Genomic DNA, 15998 nt, shown 5'->3' on the forward strand with positions numbered 1-15998 from the left:
CCTCAGTCCTGAGCTTGTTTGTGTTGCTTTATTCATAATGCTAAAAGCTTGCTGGGAATTGCAAAACAAAGCTGTGGTGTTGCTTTCATCCCTCTGAGAAAGAGCTCTGTAACTTACTTACATTGTTTGCTTTTCATTTCCATGTATAAGACCTGGAGATTCCATGTGAGAGCTCCGCATTCTCACTGTGGAGCCTGGCTGGCATGGCCAAAACAGCATAATCCTTCCTTGTGCTTTCAGGAATCCTCCCTGCTCACACCCTGCAGATCTTCAGTCCCAAGATGTTTCCCTGCCCTTTACACCCCTGGGTAAGTTCTCACTGGCTGCATTTGTGCCATATTGATGTCAAAGTGGAACATTACAGAATAGTACCAAAAAATATAGTTCAAACACAGTGTATTTTCTTGGGACGTGTTACAAAGTTTCTATTGCACTTAACTACAAAATCTGTATCTTGTTGCAAAGCAGCTCCTGGGAGGCTGATACCAGCACACCCAGAAGGGATAACTTCCATGTTAGTCTTGTGTAATTAGCATGGATAATGTTGTCATGTTTTTGGAACGTCAGTTTAGGCTCTTGAGTTCTACTTTCGGGTATTTGGATGTGCTTTTGAGAGGAATCAGCCCATTGCAGAAACTGTTGATTTCCTTCCAGATACTGGGTGGTCAGAACCTTTTCAGCTGTGCTGATGTGGATTTAGTGACCTAAACAGAAATATAAGGATGTGGCTTTGAGCAGCAGGGTTTGAAGATACTAATCTTAGCCACCTTCTGGGTTTTTTTTGCCCTCAGATTACCGATTCTGTGGAAATTGCCTGCAGACACTGATATATTTTATTGTTCTCTGTTAGAATTTAAGCCACTGTGCTTTGGAGATAGGCTGGCATCCCTCTTTTGTTTATTGTGAGGAGTAACTACTACAGGTACTGTCTTTATATACCTGAGTATTAAAGGAAATCTCTTGGGTAGTTACTGTCAGCCATCTGCAAGGAATGCTGGCTCTCCTGAAGGTGCAGCCACAGCCCCCAGTTAGGTACATCCAGTCCCATTTCCTGATCCAAGAGTTTGGCTGCCAGTGCCTTTCCTTCTCTCAGCTCTCTTCAAGGAGGTTTATTCTGCGATAAATGAAGTGTGACCAAAATGTAGCATCTAATTAATGTATTAAGCAGGGAGGAGATAAATTCCACACACAACTACATTTAAGGCCTAGTAAATTGCTTTGTTTGGGAATAAATAAGACTGTAGGAATTCCCAACATCAATAATTGTATGATTGTGGTGGTTCCTGTAACATGTTTAGTAAAGTTCTGGGTCTGACTGGAAATACTAGTGTAAATTTTATTTTCTGTGAACTCTGATTTAAATGGAATGTTTAGATAATTGATAGTTGCATTATTATTATTAATTGTATTATTTATGATAATTTTTTCCCCTAGCTTCTCAGCCCATGGAAAGTGGCGAGCATGCACCAAGGAGGCTACAGAACAAGATGGAAAGTCTGGAAGACCTGGTGGAATTGTTACAGATAGAAAACCAAGGTGCCAGAATTTACCAAAAACGTTCCTATTTTAGTAAAAAAAGCCCCACTCTCCAGAAACTTTTCTTAGCACCTGCCAAAGCACTTTTACATCTTTTACTAGCACACGCAGGTTTTACTACCAGTCCCCACGTGTCCATTATCCTGCTTCTGGGAGATTAATCAGATTAACTCCACAGTGCCCCTTAACTCTAATAAGCCTCAAGATCGTTGACGAGTCAGTTGTGGCAGCTGCTCGGGGGTGTCCTCATGGGCTGCCATGTCCAGTTAAGGGAAATTTTTAACGAGCTGATGACGCCAGGTCCTCTTGACTCCAAAAACATAGCTCCATGAGCTCCTGAGGTGGCAGGATGCCAAGTGAGATGGCACTTCTTCTCTGTGCACTATTTATTATTGCATATTCCAGTGGCTTCCCCTTTACCCTTTTAAGTCTTGTTGTGTAGATTTGGGAAGTTGTCATTCCCCTACATCATCGAGTGTATATATGTGTCAGGGACATACAAGTGATGTAGATAAAACACATAAAGAATTGCACACTAAAGCTGCATTTGTAAGGGCTTGATACGTACAGCGTAACATGTGGGAGGATATTTGGAAGCTTCAGGTGCCTGCACTTCAGGCCTCAATCTTTTGAACATAAGGTGCTGCTCAGCTAATCTCTTCTTGCTGCTATTTTCAGCCACGTCACCAGTGATCAGAACTCAGGAGGTGAAGACAAAGAAATCCAAGGAAAAGGAGAACAGGCTCTCCAAGGGAAGATGTTAGTCATTCCTTTCATGTAGGTACCTTGTGTTTAAAATGTGTTATATTTTTTAAAGATAAATAATAAAAGTTCTTCCAGTTTTTTAAGTCTTATTTAGAGTTTTTACTTTTAAGTGAGCAGGAAGTACAGAGGAGTAGAAATACATGCAAGTTAAAAAAAACCCTGACCTTGAACACTTCCAGGGCTGGGGCAGCCACAGCTTCTCTGGGCAACCTGTGCAAGGGCCTCACCTCCCTCACAGGTTTGAATTTCATCCTATACCATGATTTCTTTAAGCAGAATGGACTCATCAAGTTTTAGTTGGAATCTTGTATGGGGAGAAGAAATTAGTGAGTTGTTCCTAAGCCGTCCTCCATTATTGTTGGCAGTATTTTAATCCAGGTGATTTTTTAAATATATTTTCTAATTATTTTTCCACTGTTTCTGATCATTTTTGCAACATGTTGCAAGCTTAGTCAAAATATAAATAAAGGCATCTTCCCTTTCCTAGGAATCATTTGCAATGAAAATGAAAGGATCGTTTTAGGTGGCTTGTGTATCACAGTCTGGGCTTGCCATACACATTGGACAAATCTACCCAAATTTTCCTAAGAAGAGGGTCAGGGTTAGGGTCAGGTGTAGAGAATAAGAGCCTCCAGCAGGTTGGGAAAGGTCACAAGTCTCAGTTGTGTTCAAGCAGCCAAGCTAAAAAGAGTTTCAGAAGCTGCAGCCCTGTGCCAAGGGCAGGGAGCAGGTGGGGACATCAGAGAGCCAGAGCAAAGGAAGAGACATCTGCCAAGCAAAAAGGCAGCTTAACATCCTTTTGCTGGAAACCTGTAGAGTTGGGAAAAGTCTGAGATTCCTCCCTGCCACCAGCAGCAGGCAAAGAATTGGCCTAGGGAGGCAGCAGGCTCGTAGACTCTTAGAGCAGCTGCACATCCTGGACTCTGCAGCCCTAACAGCACTCTGTTATTCCATGGCACGCAGGTGGATGGCACAGGAGGACACCCCGGATGACAGCCAGCCCCTAAGAGAGAAAACCTAATGCCAGGCTAATCTGTGGAGAGACTCCAAACAGTAAGTTTAACTCCAGAGAGAATGTGGGATGGGCGCGGGTTTTGCCAAGCGAGCCAGGTGCCACGCGCGTTTCTGCAGGAGACTTGGAACTGCTTTATGCCCAGTCCCCTCAGGCTGTGCCTGCACAGCATCCAGCTGCAGCACTCAGCATCTGTACACCAAACTGCTTCACAGGCAGGAGCAGATTGCATTCCACCTAAAAGTAATCAAGTTGTTTAATTTATCACAAGTTTGTTGTCAGGGCTCTGTGGTTGCAGGCTTTGCTAAGCTGTGAGCGAGACAGTTTATTATTTGCTTAGAGATCTCCTGAGGCCACACAGGAATGACAACAACAAGTTGTTTCTCACATGTAGCTGCACTAGTCTCACAGCCAGGACATTATATTAGACAGGTATTAGCTGTTCCAGCATCATTATTTTTATGCAGCAAGGCAACTTTGTTTAAGGCTACCTCAATGCTTGAGTGAATATATTGTTCAGTAATGAGAAAACACCTCTGTGAACTTGGAGAAAATACTAATCAGCTCCTCCAGAAATACTGAAATCTGGACTTACTTTCTTTCACTATACCAATACTATTTAATTTACATAGCACAGGCCCTGCTGAGCAAACAGTGAGGTGAACAGCATAATAATTTAGGGGTGGTAGCAGAAGTTCAGTGCAGGTCTCTCTAGAAACCTCACTTGATCATTCAGCAAGATGATACAGTGGTGAGCACTATGAGTTGTCTGTGGGATCAAAGCGCAGGGTGTTTAATTAAAAAAAATAAGCTGCTCTCAGTTTGAGAAAAGTCTCAGGGTTGGTCTCTGACATGTTCATCTCTGCATTAGAGAATCTATTCTAGAGTTGGTTAAGTGGCTTTCTAGTGAATAACTTAATCTAATAGCACAGTTAATCTCCTCAGACAAGCCTCGAATGTGTGTATAAATACGCTCAAACGGCAGCAGTGCTTTTTGAGTTGACAGTATCTCACTATTTGAAGAGCTTGCATTAATGGGAAAGAGATGTATAATCACCTTGAAATTACATGTTTTGCTTTGACTTCAGTGATTTCAGAGATCAGCTTCTGTTTCAGCTGTACCTCTGTGTATCAGGTATATTGTCACCTTCAGATTATTGTTAGAAAAGCCAAGCGCAGAGGATGAATTTGAGGTTGCTTTACTTGAGAAAATGAAAACTTAAGTGTTTGTGCTGAAAACTCAGATTTGTGCTGAAAAGCCTAGTCTTAAATAATTACAAGTTTCAGTAAGTATATGCTAACAATACTGTGGTATTTTTCTTCAGTAGGCTGAATGTGCCACCTGATTGTGTTGCAGCCAGAGCCCTATTCCCTAGCTATCCCAGCATTCCAGGGTTTTTCTAAAGCCTGCTCCCACCCCTGACAAAGTAATTCATTAAGCCCAGACAGTCCTATCTGACCTTTGCTCTCCCCTCAGCAGGAGAGGAGCTGTCTGCCAAGCCTTTCATTTGAGCCGATATGCTTGCTGGACAGTAGGGGGTAGAGGATGAACTATTTTGGGGTTCAACCTTTGTTATTCCCAAGAGTGCTGGCTGCCTTTCAGCAGTTCCTTAGCACTTACATTTTGGATCAAGCAGCTCACTTGGGTCAGAGTTAGCAAAATGAGTCACGTCACTGGTCAGCTGGTACCAGGCTGTCAATCTGAAAGTGTTTATTGTTTACTTAATACAGTACATAAATGAAAACACTTAGGTTCCTATTACAGTGTTGGTAACCGCACTTCCCAGCATGCTTCCCAAGCCATTGGCACCAAGGTGCATCCCATAAGCCCAATCAAAGCAACACAAACTCAAGTCCGTGGTCCAGATTTACCTGGACAGGCAGGCGCTCGGAATGCTGCTCGTGCCTTCTCAGCCTACCTTGGATCTCTTCAGCGTGTGTTCGCAGTTGATTTTTCAGGTTGCCAAATGTTTTCCTAAAGGGGATGGCAGAGATCTGCTGCTCACAGGTTGGTTTGGCCAGGTTCCACACAGGATTTCCAGAGCTCTGCACTTGAGAGGGTCTCCTACTGAAGAAGGGGAGCCCCTGCTAAGGTTTAGGGGCTCGGTGACTCATCTAGGCAGGTTTGCCACTAGATCAGCAACTTCCAACATCCCGTTAATGGTATCCCCACCACTGATGAACAATCTGATCTTCGTGTTCAGTCACTAGGGTTCTATTACCGCATTCTTCCCAGCGTCTGACCTTCCCGTTCTCCACCAAGATAAATTTCCACTCCAGTCTGGTGTCTGCGGGCAGACTGATGGACTCTGACCAGAAGCCGTCCTTGTCGCGCTTGAGAGGAACGTAGCTGTGCCACTGGCCAAGACACTCGTGGTCCCCGGTGACACCGATGAGCTGAGCCTCGGAGTGTGTGATGTAGTGCACACGGAAAGCCACGTGGATGTTCTGGAACATGGGGGGCACGGCTGCAACCCTCTTTGCTTTCAAGTCCCCATCGCAGCAGTCTCCTTGTTCCCATTCCCTGCTGTCGGAGTCTTCCACGCTGCCATCCTTGCCGGCCTCCCCCTCGACCAGGTGCTCAGAAACAACTTCCCACTCTTCATGGTCCAAGTCCCTGCTCTCGGCTGGCTGACTCGACTGCTCCTCTGCTTCTGGCCTTACAGTCATCCTCAGAGGCTCCTGCCAAGTTCATCACGCACCATCCGTCACTTGCCTGTCCCACCTGGGCTCCCGGTTCCCCTGCCTGGCTGCCGGCCGTATCATCTGCATGCTTCCTGGCGTCGGTGGCATCCTGCTTCGGGATCTCCACCTCCACAGGTTGACCCCAAACTGCGCCGCTCTGGACGTGGTTGATCTCCTCCCTCGGAGCAGCCGCCAGGTCCTCTCCTGGCTTCGGCGCGCCGGGCACGGCAGCCGCGACCTCCCGCCGCACCGGCTCCGCGCTCGCCGCGGCATCCCCTGCAAGCGACATGCGGGGAGGAGGACGGGGATGGTTAAGCAGAGGAGCTGCAAGCCGCAGCCCCTCCGAAGGCCGCGCCCCCGTCCCCTCCGCGGTTACCTGTGGCCGCCGGCTCTCCGCTGGCCCGCCGGGGCCCCTCTCCGCCGGCCGCCGCCGCCTCTCCGCCCTCCGCCTCGCCTCTGCCGTCGCTGCCGCCGTACCAGAACCATGCGAGGACGGCGGCCAGCAGCCCCACGAGCAGCGCGGGCAGGAGCCCCGCGGGCCAGAGCCCCGCACCCAGCCAGCCCCAGGCGCGGGGCTCGGCGGGCAGCGCGGCGGCGCCGGGCGGCCGCACCACGGGCGGGCCGCGGTCGCGGGCCATGGCCGGGCACTCGCAGCGAGAGGGGCCCCGACCGGGGCCGCCCCCACGGCAGCGCCTTAAACAGCGCCCCGGCCCCGGGGAGGAGCCGCCGCCGCGGCGGCGGGCGGGGCCGCGCGGGGGAAAGGCGGGTCGGGATAAACTCCAAAAGTCGGGGGGAAAAGTTTAAGGGCTTTGCCCTTCTCTGCCTTCTCTCCCGTTTTTTTCCCCTTTCTCTTTCCTGGCTCTCCACAACTTAGCCGTGCTGCCAGTTAAACCAATGCAAAACTGAAGGGAGCTGACAGGTAAAAGGTGAGGACTGAATGCGTGAGGTTCTTTGCTATTTTTTTGCCTGAAAGCAAGCACTGGAGCTACAGCAACTGCAGATTATGAAGTTTCACAGAATCACAGAATTCGTAGGGTTGCAAAGCACCTCTGGAGATCGTCTAGCCCAAGGCAGGGTCACCTAGAGCAGGTTTAACTCCAGCAGTGCTGGTGGCCTTAGATGCTCTAACGGGTGTGCCGAGGGTGACTGATATGTTGGTACATTTAATGCCTGTGCTGATGAAAATCCAGGCTGGCTATCCCTGAGAAGTGCGATGAATTCAAGTACTAATTCTGTAACTCCTGCATTGTACTCTAGTGATTACAACTGGATTCCTTGACATTGCCCTGCTCTCCTGGCTTCTGTATTTTGCTCAGGAAGCTTTTTGGATTACCAGGACTTCAGAGTCCATTAGCGCAGAGGGTATTTTATGTTCATTTTAATTTACCTTCACTTTACTACGCTTGAAGTGATATGTCAAACTATTTCAAAATTAAGAGGGTATACAGGTAGGTCTTACTAGGAACCTGAGAAATTTAGTAAATGCAACTTGGGACTTTGTCTTTTGAATTGGTAGTTCTGGAGTGACAACATGTAAAAATGTTTATAACACCAGAGATTAACACCAGGGAAGGAGTTGAGGGGGGCAGTTCCACTCAGTTCTGATTGCTGCCTTTTTTTTAAATCCATTATCTGACCAAAGGTGTTGCCATGACTGGATCTCTAAGGCCCGCTGATGAGATTTTACTCACTATCTCATTAGAAAAGACAATGGCTAAGTGGATGTCCCAGTAAGTCTGTTTCCAGTGTGTGAACTTCTTAATCTCTCAGTGTCATTTAAAGCAGCGCTACTGCAGTTTATCAGGACAGCAAATGTCACTCGAATTTATAGAAGCACAAGTGTGCAGCCTCCGTGGTGCGGTTCCCTGGCTGATCTGGAAGAGGGTGTCCTGTGCAGATTCACAGAATTCATGATCTAAATATTTTTCCTTTCTTTGCTTACCACAGTAGCTCAGGCACGGTCTCCAGAGTGCTCCCCCAGCAAAGTGCTGAGCTGGTGCGTAAGTCAAAATGTCTATTTTGGTCCCTGGACGTGTGGGATGTGTCCTGGCATGCGCTGAACGTGCACTGCTCACATCTCCTGCTCGCTGCTGCAGGAGAGGCAGGAGCTGAGGAGCCGGGACCTGCCTGGGCACTTTCTCTGTGGCTGCGGGTTTGGGTGCACTCTCTTTTACCACTGTCGGTGCTTCAAGGTGCAGCTCAGCCTCGCTGCTTAAAACAGACCCTTGGCTGTAATGAGTTGTGCTAAATACTGAAACTCTGCGTAGCAGGTGGTATCTTGGCAGTTTACTTATATTGCTTTTTTCTAGCCTTCAGAACAGAGCCAGTCGTCCCCTGCTCTGTGTCTGTGCACCACCCTGCTCAGCTGGGATTGCCAGTTCGGGCACCCACGCGCTGCTGTTCCGTAAGTACTATGTGTGCACTGCAATTTAAACTTCCCAGTCGCCTCCCTGCAGCAGAGCAGACAAAACCCATTAATCACTGTAGCATTACACTAAAAGAGCATCATTCTGCCAGCCCTCAGCACAGATGAAGAGGTAGTGCTTGAAGCTGTTAACCCCACATGTCTTTCCTGAAACATTTATGCTGGATGTAACTAGTTTTAATCGTGGCTGTAACAGTGATACCCTGTCCAGGCAGCAGCTGAGTTGTCTGTGATGCCTGTAATTTATTTTCTATTTCCTTTTTTTTTTTTTTTTTGTTAAAGCAAGGTTCATGGTGAACACTAAGGCTGAAATTCCTGAATTCTTGGTCACTTATCAAGTGTTAGAAGCAGAGATGCTGGACAGGAGAGAGTGAGAAGAGTCACTGAGGGACTGAGGTTCCTATTCTTAAGCAAACACGTGGATCATTGCAGGCAGTAACTTACCTCTGGCTTTGGTCCCTTCCTCTCTAGGAATTCATGAAATGCTCACATCCCATAGAACGTGGAGACCTCTGCCTCTGAAGAGAATTTCTAAAGCAGATTAACAGAAATGCACCAAAATGTATCTTAGGGGTTTTTTTTAAAACTTTCGCCAGAACCAAACAAGGTGCCAGTACAATAAAAGGGCGAGGAGACACTTTCTTAAAGTCTCAGGGACACAGTTTTATTTCTAATTATTTGAAAACTTTAGTTTGCTCATGCAGTCATTCCTGATGAGGCCTTAGTTTGGAGAAGGCCACCACTGTTTGTTTAGTAAGTGGGGTGGCAGTTGCTGGGCTCTATTTGGAAAAGCTGCACGTGACTTTGCAGAATTTCCAGCTGACTGGCCTAAGATCAGGAGCCTTTTCACATTTCAGAACCAAAACAGGCGGGCAGATACTTACTCTGACAGCTCAATAAACAACTCTGCAGCCAGGGCTGTTGTTAGGAAGGGCTGGCCCACGGGCACTGTCCCAGAGGAACTCTCTGGATGTTATCCTGTCAGCTGTGCCATCTAGTGTGGTGACAGGGAATCTCGACTGAGAAATATCCCACTGTCCTGGCTCTGACGGTTGGGGATGCTGTTTAGGGAGCACCTTTGAGCTTGGCCGCCGTCTGATCCCGTGGGAGAGAACTGCTCTTAAACAAGCCTTGTGTGTGTGCAGTGCTTCCTCCAGTTTTACAGCAGAACAAAATGGAAACGTGAGTCAGTAAGAAAGAAATACAGATTCCTGTTGTTCCCTGTGGATGAGCTGCCATGGCACTGGAAGTGCTTAGGCTAAAGTAACCTTCTCTGAAAACCAGGCTAAGATCTAGGGTTTAAGACACTGCTGTCGTGGAGTTTTTCCTGGCAATTGTTTGACACTTTCTTGTTGGGTCCCCACCCAAGCGGGCAGAAAAATGGGAAGGGCAAAGTATTCATATACTTTGGACCTGCTTCACACCCTGGGAGGAAACTGCAGCCCTGAGTGCCATTCTGTGCCACCCCTTGCCCATATTATTTGGAGTACCTTGGCTGTGAACACTGGACGCTGTGCAGCATTGCACAGCAGTCAGCAGGTGGCACAGGAGGAGTATGGCTGGCAGGAAAAGCTCTTTTTTTTCCAAACAGAGGGGAGATGCTTCCACTCAGGTGCTATTAGCTTTTTGAAGAGTGGTTAGTAGTGGGGGCACCCCAGATCCAGGCCTGCTTTCCATTATCAGCCGTTAAAATCTGGAAAGCAGCTAAAAGGGACCTCGGGACTCCTCTTTACGCACTGTCCTTTTTTAAGAACAGTGACCAAACCTGGACACAGATGTCACCCCCAGAGGTCTTACCCAGGCTGAGGAGCACAGAGGGTTATCTCCTAGTGGTCTTTGTCCTCAGGATAAGATGCTTCCTAATTTTTTTTGCATAACCAGGATATTGCTCATAGTTACAATCAACCAAAATCCCTGTATCCTTCCCATGCTGAACTCCTGCCTGGCCAGTTTTTCCTCAATTGCTGCTTGCTCAGCTGAGGAGTTCTTCTTGGAAGAGTTCCTGGGAGGATGTTCTGGAGGGAGCTCAGGTGGAGTGTGGTCTTATTTCCCACTGTTCCTCACAGCACGTTACCCGTCTTGTCAGGCTTTCCAGGCAATTGTCTTTTGCTGGACGTTTCTCCTGTGAAATGAAGCTTTTTGTCCTCACTGAAGGGGACGTTAGAACCCATCATCAGCAGGCTCATGGAAACACAGCTTTTGTACCATCTTAAATATTCCCTTGGATCCAGTGCCAGGCATAGCAGTGTGGCTCTCTGAGCAGGGGTTTTGCTGAGCTGTGTGTGAAGTGTATCTCAGTGAAGTAGCCAAGGCCGTGTGGAGGAGTACGGCAGAGATAAGTGCACGGAGGCCTCCAGGACAGCTTCCTTTCTTTTGAAGGGCACTTTTCTCCCCCCTAACCTGGCTGAATACTCTTTTATACTTTTTTTGTCACTGAGTGCAAGTATTCCATTATCAGGAGGTTAAGATGGTCTTAACTTTTAACAGATAATGTAGGCCCAAACTTTCTAGAGTTTCTGAATATGGGTGTTCATTCCCCCTTAGTTTAGATGCTGCTTTACTGAAAGCGGCAAGCAATTAAATTGTTTTATAAATCACATTATATAATTCAAAATGAAGTTGTGAATTCCCTGAATTAGCTTTTTTTCTTGTTTTCTGTTTTGCCTGACTGCTTATAAGGATTCTTGTGAAAGAATTCTCCCAAGTCTGTAAGCTCTGATGGTAGCGTTTATCTTCATGACCTGAGGAAGTTTGATCACCTATTTGATATTTGAATATTAATCTTGTATCAGTATTATTATTAATCACATTTGATTACATATCTGATACTATGTAGTTTTCCTCCCTGAAATAAAAAGCCAGGGGTATAAATAAGGCAGCAACAGGAGTCCTTCATGTGCCTTGAAATACGGTTCCGCTGCCATCAAATCTGTGTGTCCTGCTCTGAAACTGTCCCCGCAAGTTCCTCTTTCCCGAGGTAAATGTGTGAGGGAGGATGTCACTGGTCACTCAGTCATGTGCTGCTTTGGTCTGATGACAGGAGAAAGCATGAAGTGCTTTCCCATCCAGTGGTGTTGGGGGAAAGGGCAAGCCACGAGCCAGCACTTGATGCAGTGACCGCACCCCGAGCCCCAGGTCACATGCTAGAACCAACCAGGGGGGGATTTTCTTTGCTTCCCCAGAGTATTCCCATTGGAGTCAAGGGACACAGCTGAGCTATCCAAGGTATTGCAGACTGTGCTGAAGGTTAGTGGTTCCCACCCTAGGGCCCGGCTCTGCTTTTGGCCACAAGATAATAAATACTCACAGTTGAGGCTGGCAGGCCCAACCGAGCCCGACAAGGAATGGGGACAGAGGAGCTGGATTCTGGAAAAGACATGGGCCTGGAAATATAAAAAGGGTGCTGGGTTGTTTGCCTGCCTTCTCAGAAGACTGAGAACAGATCCTGAGGTAGGAGATTCCATAGGCTTCCTCCCAGGATTAGACCCCAAGGAGCCCCTTTGTTCCTTTAACTCCTTGCACATCATTTACCCCATCCTTCTCCTGCCCTGGTCACTGAAGACCTCCTCCTCTGGCACATTTCCAGGGAAGCTGGTGCCTGTCGTGCCCTGAGGCAGTGCTGGGGCTGGGAGCTGAGGCTGTCCCACACACAGCCCCCTTGTGTGAGCTGGCAGGCAGGAGCTGTTTGTATCCAGGCTGACATACAAAGCGTTTGTTTGCCAGTGGCTGCCACCGACTATCCGGGAGCCGGGCTTGGGATTAAAGGTGACTCATTGTGCCCTTATTTCTGGGCCTACCAAGTGTGCACTTGAGTGCAGTAGACATTGGGAATCAGGGAGAGACTCCCAGTGTGAGCCTTTTTGGTCTTTCCTCATCTGTGCTAACGAGTTTGGTGCACTTTAAGGACAGAGACCACAGGCTTTGTGCATGGGAAGACTCCAGAGAGCTCAGCTGTGCTGCTCAGGCGCCACTCAAACTAAAAGAGACTGACATCGCAGAATTTTAATCAGAGTTAGTTCAGTGCCTGAGTAAATCATAATGTGATGCAGGCAGGCAAAATCATGTAATTACAGCCTTCAATACCTGTGTTTATTTCAGGAACGGGAGAAGATCTCGGGCTGTGATATAAGGCAGGCTCAGAACAAAGCAGACTCTGATTGTAGGTCTGCAGCCTCTCAAATGCAGTTAGCAGGGACTGTGAAAATCCCTGGAGCAAGACCTCTGCTTTTCCTCAATAAAATAGTGTGGAGAGGCAGTGTGCATCCAGGCTTTACTGCAGCAGCAGACAATCCTGAGCGCCAGAATCTGCTCTGAACTCTTCCAGATCAATAAGCAGCTGAGCATAGACTAACAAAAGCAAAACAAGGCTCCTAGAGCCTATCTTATCATACTCCAGTGGAGCATCCTTCACAGAGTGGCATTTATGTGGGATATGACTCACAGGTGGGGGAAATGTGTGCCATTGGTTTGCTAATTTTAAATGTGCTCTCCCTGGTACAGTTCACTAAAAGTAAGTGGGGTTGTTGAAACTCAAGTCAGCCTGAGTTGCAGATGGGGCAAATAAATGGAGCAGGTCTCCCTCTCTGCCCCATTCCCCTGGGAGGCTTTGGGTCAGGGGCTGGAGGGTTCACCCACTGCTGTGGGGTTTGGGCCCTGAAGTCCCACTGATGGTCCTAGACTGTTGTCCTCCCTTTTTCAGGAGGCGTACATGTCATACTATAGGAAAAGGTACACAAGTACCATTTATTCTGTTTGAATGACAGGTTCTTTATAAATTGTGGCATGTTCAGGGTTATCAGGAGAGGTTTTCAAGGCTGGAGGGTAAAGTCTCTGCTCTCCAGTGTCTTATATTGATGGGAAAGTGTATGACTGATAAAGTACCTGACCTGTATGACTAAGCTGACCCTGTTAGCCAGCTGTGTCAGAAACCTGCCAGTTCCTTATAACTCTCCATATAGTAAGATCAGGGTTACATTTTTATGATGATTCAGGCTTTGTTGGTTTCCTGTTTCTAATCAATAGTGAGGGTCAGGGGGTTTATAAGGGAAGAGGGAACAAAATCCTCGACTGGTTTTGCATTTCTCCAGGGTTGTTTTTGCCAGGTTCTCCTATGCCGGGAGCAGCATGGGCACATATCAGCTTCGGTTCCTCCCTGGCTGCTCCCACACTTGTGCGTGTCCCTTGGTGTGCAGAGGGTGTTCCCAGCAGTCCAGGGCTGTTTGTAGTGCTCAGCAGGAGCAGGACAAGTAAACCTGGTTGGTCCTGAAGCTGCCTCAGGGCTGTATAGAAGAATGAGGGCTTGGAGAGGTTGTGTCAATCTCCGTGGGCAATGCTTAGGAGGATAAGATCAAGCACTTGAAAGGCAGTGTTCTTCCTGCTGCAGTCTGCAGGGCAGAAGCTAAAACCTGAATTAAGGGAGTAAAACTCTGGCAGGAGGAGCTTTACTGATTAGATGGGCTTGGCACTGCAAGCCAGGCCCTCAGCAAACCTTGAGTAGGTTATCCAGACAGTGCTGCTTGCCAGAGCCTCCCATCCATCCCAGTGCATGCCCTGCAGCTTCCTTGCCTTCCTTTCCCAGCAAGATGTGTTTCGCAGCCCCTAGTGACATTCTCCCACCCCAAAATATATTTCCTGCACCACTGCCATCCCATGGTGTGGTTCCTTGGCCACGTCCAGCTCAGGAGTGCCCTGGATTCAGCTCCGTGCCAGTGATGAAAACCACACACAAAACTGTGTGGTTCAGGGTGACGTTTGGAAGAAAGTGGAGCTGAGTGAGGGGAGGAATGTGAGTGAAGGGAGCGGTGAGGAAGGGGTGGCCCTCAGCGATGCAGACACAGTTTGACACCCCTGAGTCATGAGGCTCCATGTGCAGAAGCATCTGGTGAGTCAGGGGAGCAGCAAATGAAACCAGAAGTAGCTGATGGATGTGAGTGGCTGCCCTTGCTCATTCTGGTATAACTCAGATTATGGGGAATATGGCTCTGTGTGTGTGCCATTGTAAAATGTGCTACGTGATCTGTATCACAGTTAGGACATGTCTGTCTGTCTGTCTGTGTCTTACAATCCATGAGGACTGTGGTTATTTAGCTGCAGAGTGTCAAAAAGAGGAGAGTCAAGCAGGCCCAAGTTTCAGAGGGAAGAGCATTTTTGCTGCTGTTCTGGTAATAGTTAAAAGATTTATTTCCTCTACAGCAAAATTAAGTGCTGTAGGCAAATCCCTCGTCTTCTGAGTTGTCACTGTCCCAAATCTGGCAGTTCTGACTAAGAGCAAAGGCTGCTCTTACACAAGCCCCAACTTTGCTCCCAGCCCTCTGCAAGGTCACTGATGGTCTGTTAATAGCAGTGTAGCTCTGCCCCATAGTGAACTGCTTTCCTGACAGCACTTAATTTGCACTGTGTGGGAAGAATAAATTAAAGGTTGAGACAGTGAAATGCGATCTTTACCCACTTAGAAACCTTTCATAAATGTCTCAGCTCTAAGCTGAAATCAGGATCTTATAATTAGGTTATTATTTTATTAATTAAGCATGGAGTACTAGAAACATACCCAGTGTGTCTGAGTTCATTGATGACAGGGATGTGTAGTAGCTGTGCAGGGAAAGCAGAAGAGCAAAGCCTCTGAAAGCCAAGTTGTAGATAGAAACTGGTAGAGCATTTATTAAGTAAAGCACTTCTGTAGTTGCAGCTGCATTCTCAGTGTTGAGAGGAAACTACACTGCTGTTTTGTGTGTCTGTGCCCTCAGGTCACAGCTCCCAAAGGAAGCAGTGCAAGACCTGGATCCAGTCTGACATGGTGTGAACAGGTCTGGCAACAGGGGCAGATGATTGTAGCACCAAATGCTGAAGTAAGGACAGGCACGATTCCTATCTGGGGTGTTGAAGATGCATGGAGTGACATGGATGCACACAGAGACAAGGAAAAACACCCCACCCCTTCTGTGTGCTGTTCCAGCCCTTTATTGTGGCCAGCATGAGGCATTCACCAGAGAAATGTCTGATAGTTATTAAACCCCAGGAGTAGGATTAAGGATTTCTGGGATCTGTTCTGATTTGTCTGATACTGTGCTCTGTGATTTCCTAATTCCTTCCCTGAGAAGCTTTTCCCTTCCCTACATAGACCCCAAGGAGCTGAGTAACTGGTGTTGCACGGACTGAAGAAGCCACTTGACAAGGTCAATGAGTTTGGCTTTCTATGTTTTTTCAGGATATTCCCAGTGCATGGGACAGGGCTGTTTCATCATGTACATGCTTTCCAAAATGTAGGCCCAGTCTGCCTCTCTTCCTTATAGTGTCATCATGATTTTGGAGAGGGAAGATGTGCCTCTGCTTGTTTCAGGGATCTGCAGTTGTGAGACAGGATTGTGCCCTGGGCCAGCAGTGCACCCACTGCATTCCCGTGCTGCACTTCAGAGGTGGAGTTGGTCCTCACAGGAATGTTCCCAATGTGTTGTGGCCAGTGAGCACTTCCTTGGTTTCCAAAGGTAAAATAATTTGTCAAAAAAAAAAGAAAAAAATTCACAGTGATAGTCTAAAAAATCTACATGGAGAAAGGATGTGGTTCTATGCATCACATGG

The 15998-nt window shown here is 47.5% G+C and overlaps 1 protein-coding gene and 1 long non-coding RNA gene across 2 annotated transcripts; one reads left to right on the forward strand and one right to left on the reverse strand.

Moving 5' to 3' along the window:
• Window positions 1-1429: 1429 nt before the first annotated feature.
• LOC126642711 (uncharacterized) lies at window positions 1430-3580 on the forward strand. Its single transcript, XR_007629509.1, has 3 exons — window positions 1430-1536; window positions 2215-2313; window positions 3265-3580. It is a non-coding gene; the product is annotated as an uncharacterized LOC126642711 (long non-coding RNA).
• A 1419-nt stretch (window positions 3581-4999) lies between these two features.
• Window positions 5000-6658, reverse strand: STBD1 (starch binding domain 1). The gene is given in 3 exon segments (XM_050320567.1): window positions 5000-5962; window positions 5964-6274; window positions 6375-6658. Coding segments are annotated over 3 exon segments (1065 nt in total). The 5' UTR covers window positions 6637-6658; the 3' UTR covers window positions 5000-5470.
• Window positions 6659-15998: the final 9340 nt, after the last annotated feature.

The sequence above is a fragment of the Myiozetetes cayanensis genome, unplaced genomic scaffold (genome assembly GCF_022539395.1).
Source record: "Myiozetetes cayanensis isolate MyiCay16 unplaced genomic scaffold, myiCay2020 scf24, whole genome shotgun sequence".
In the NCBI taxonomy this organism is placed as follows: Eukaryota; Metazoa; Chordata; class Aves; order Passeriformes; family Tyrannidae; genus Myiozetetes; species Myiozetetes cayanensis.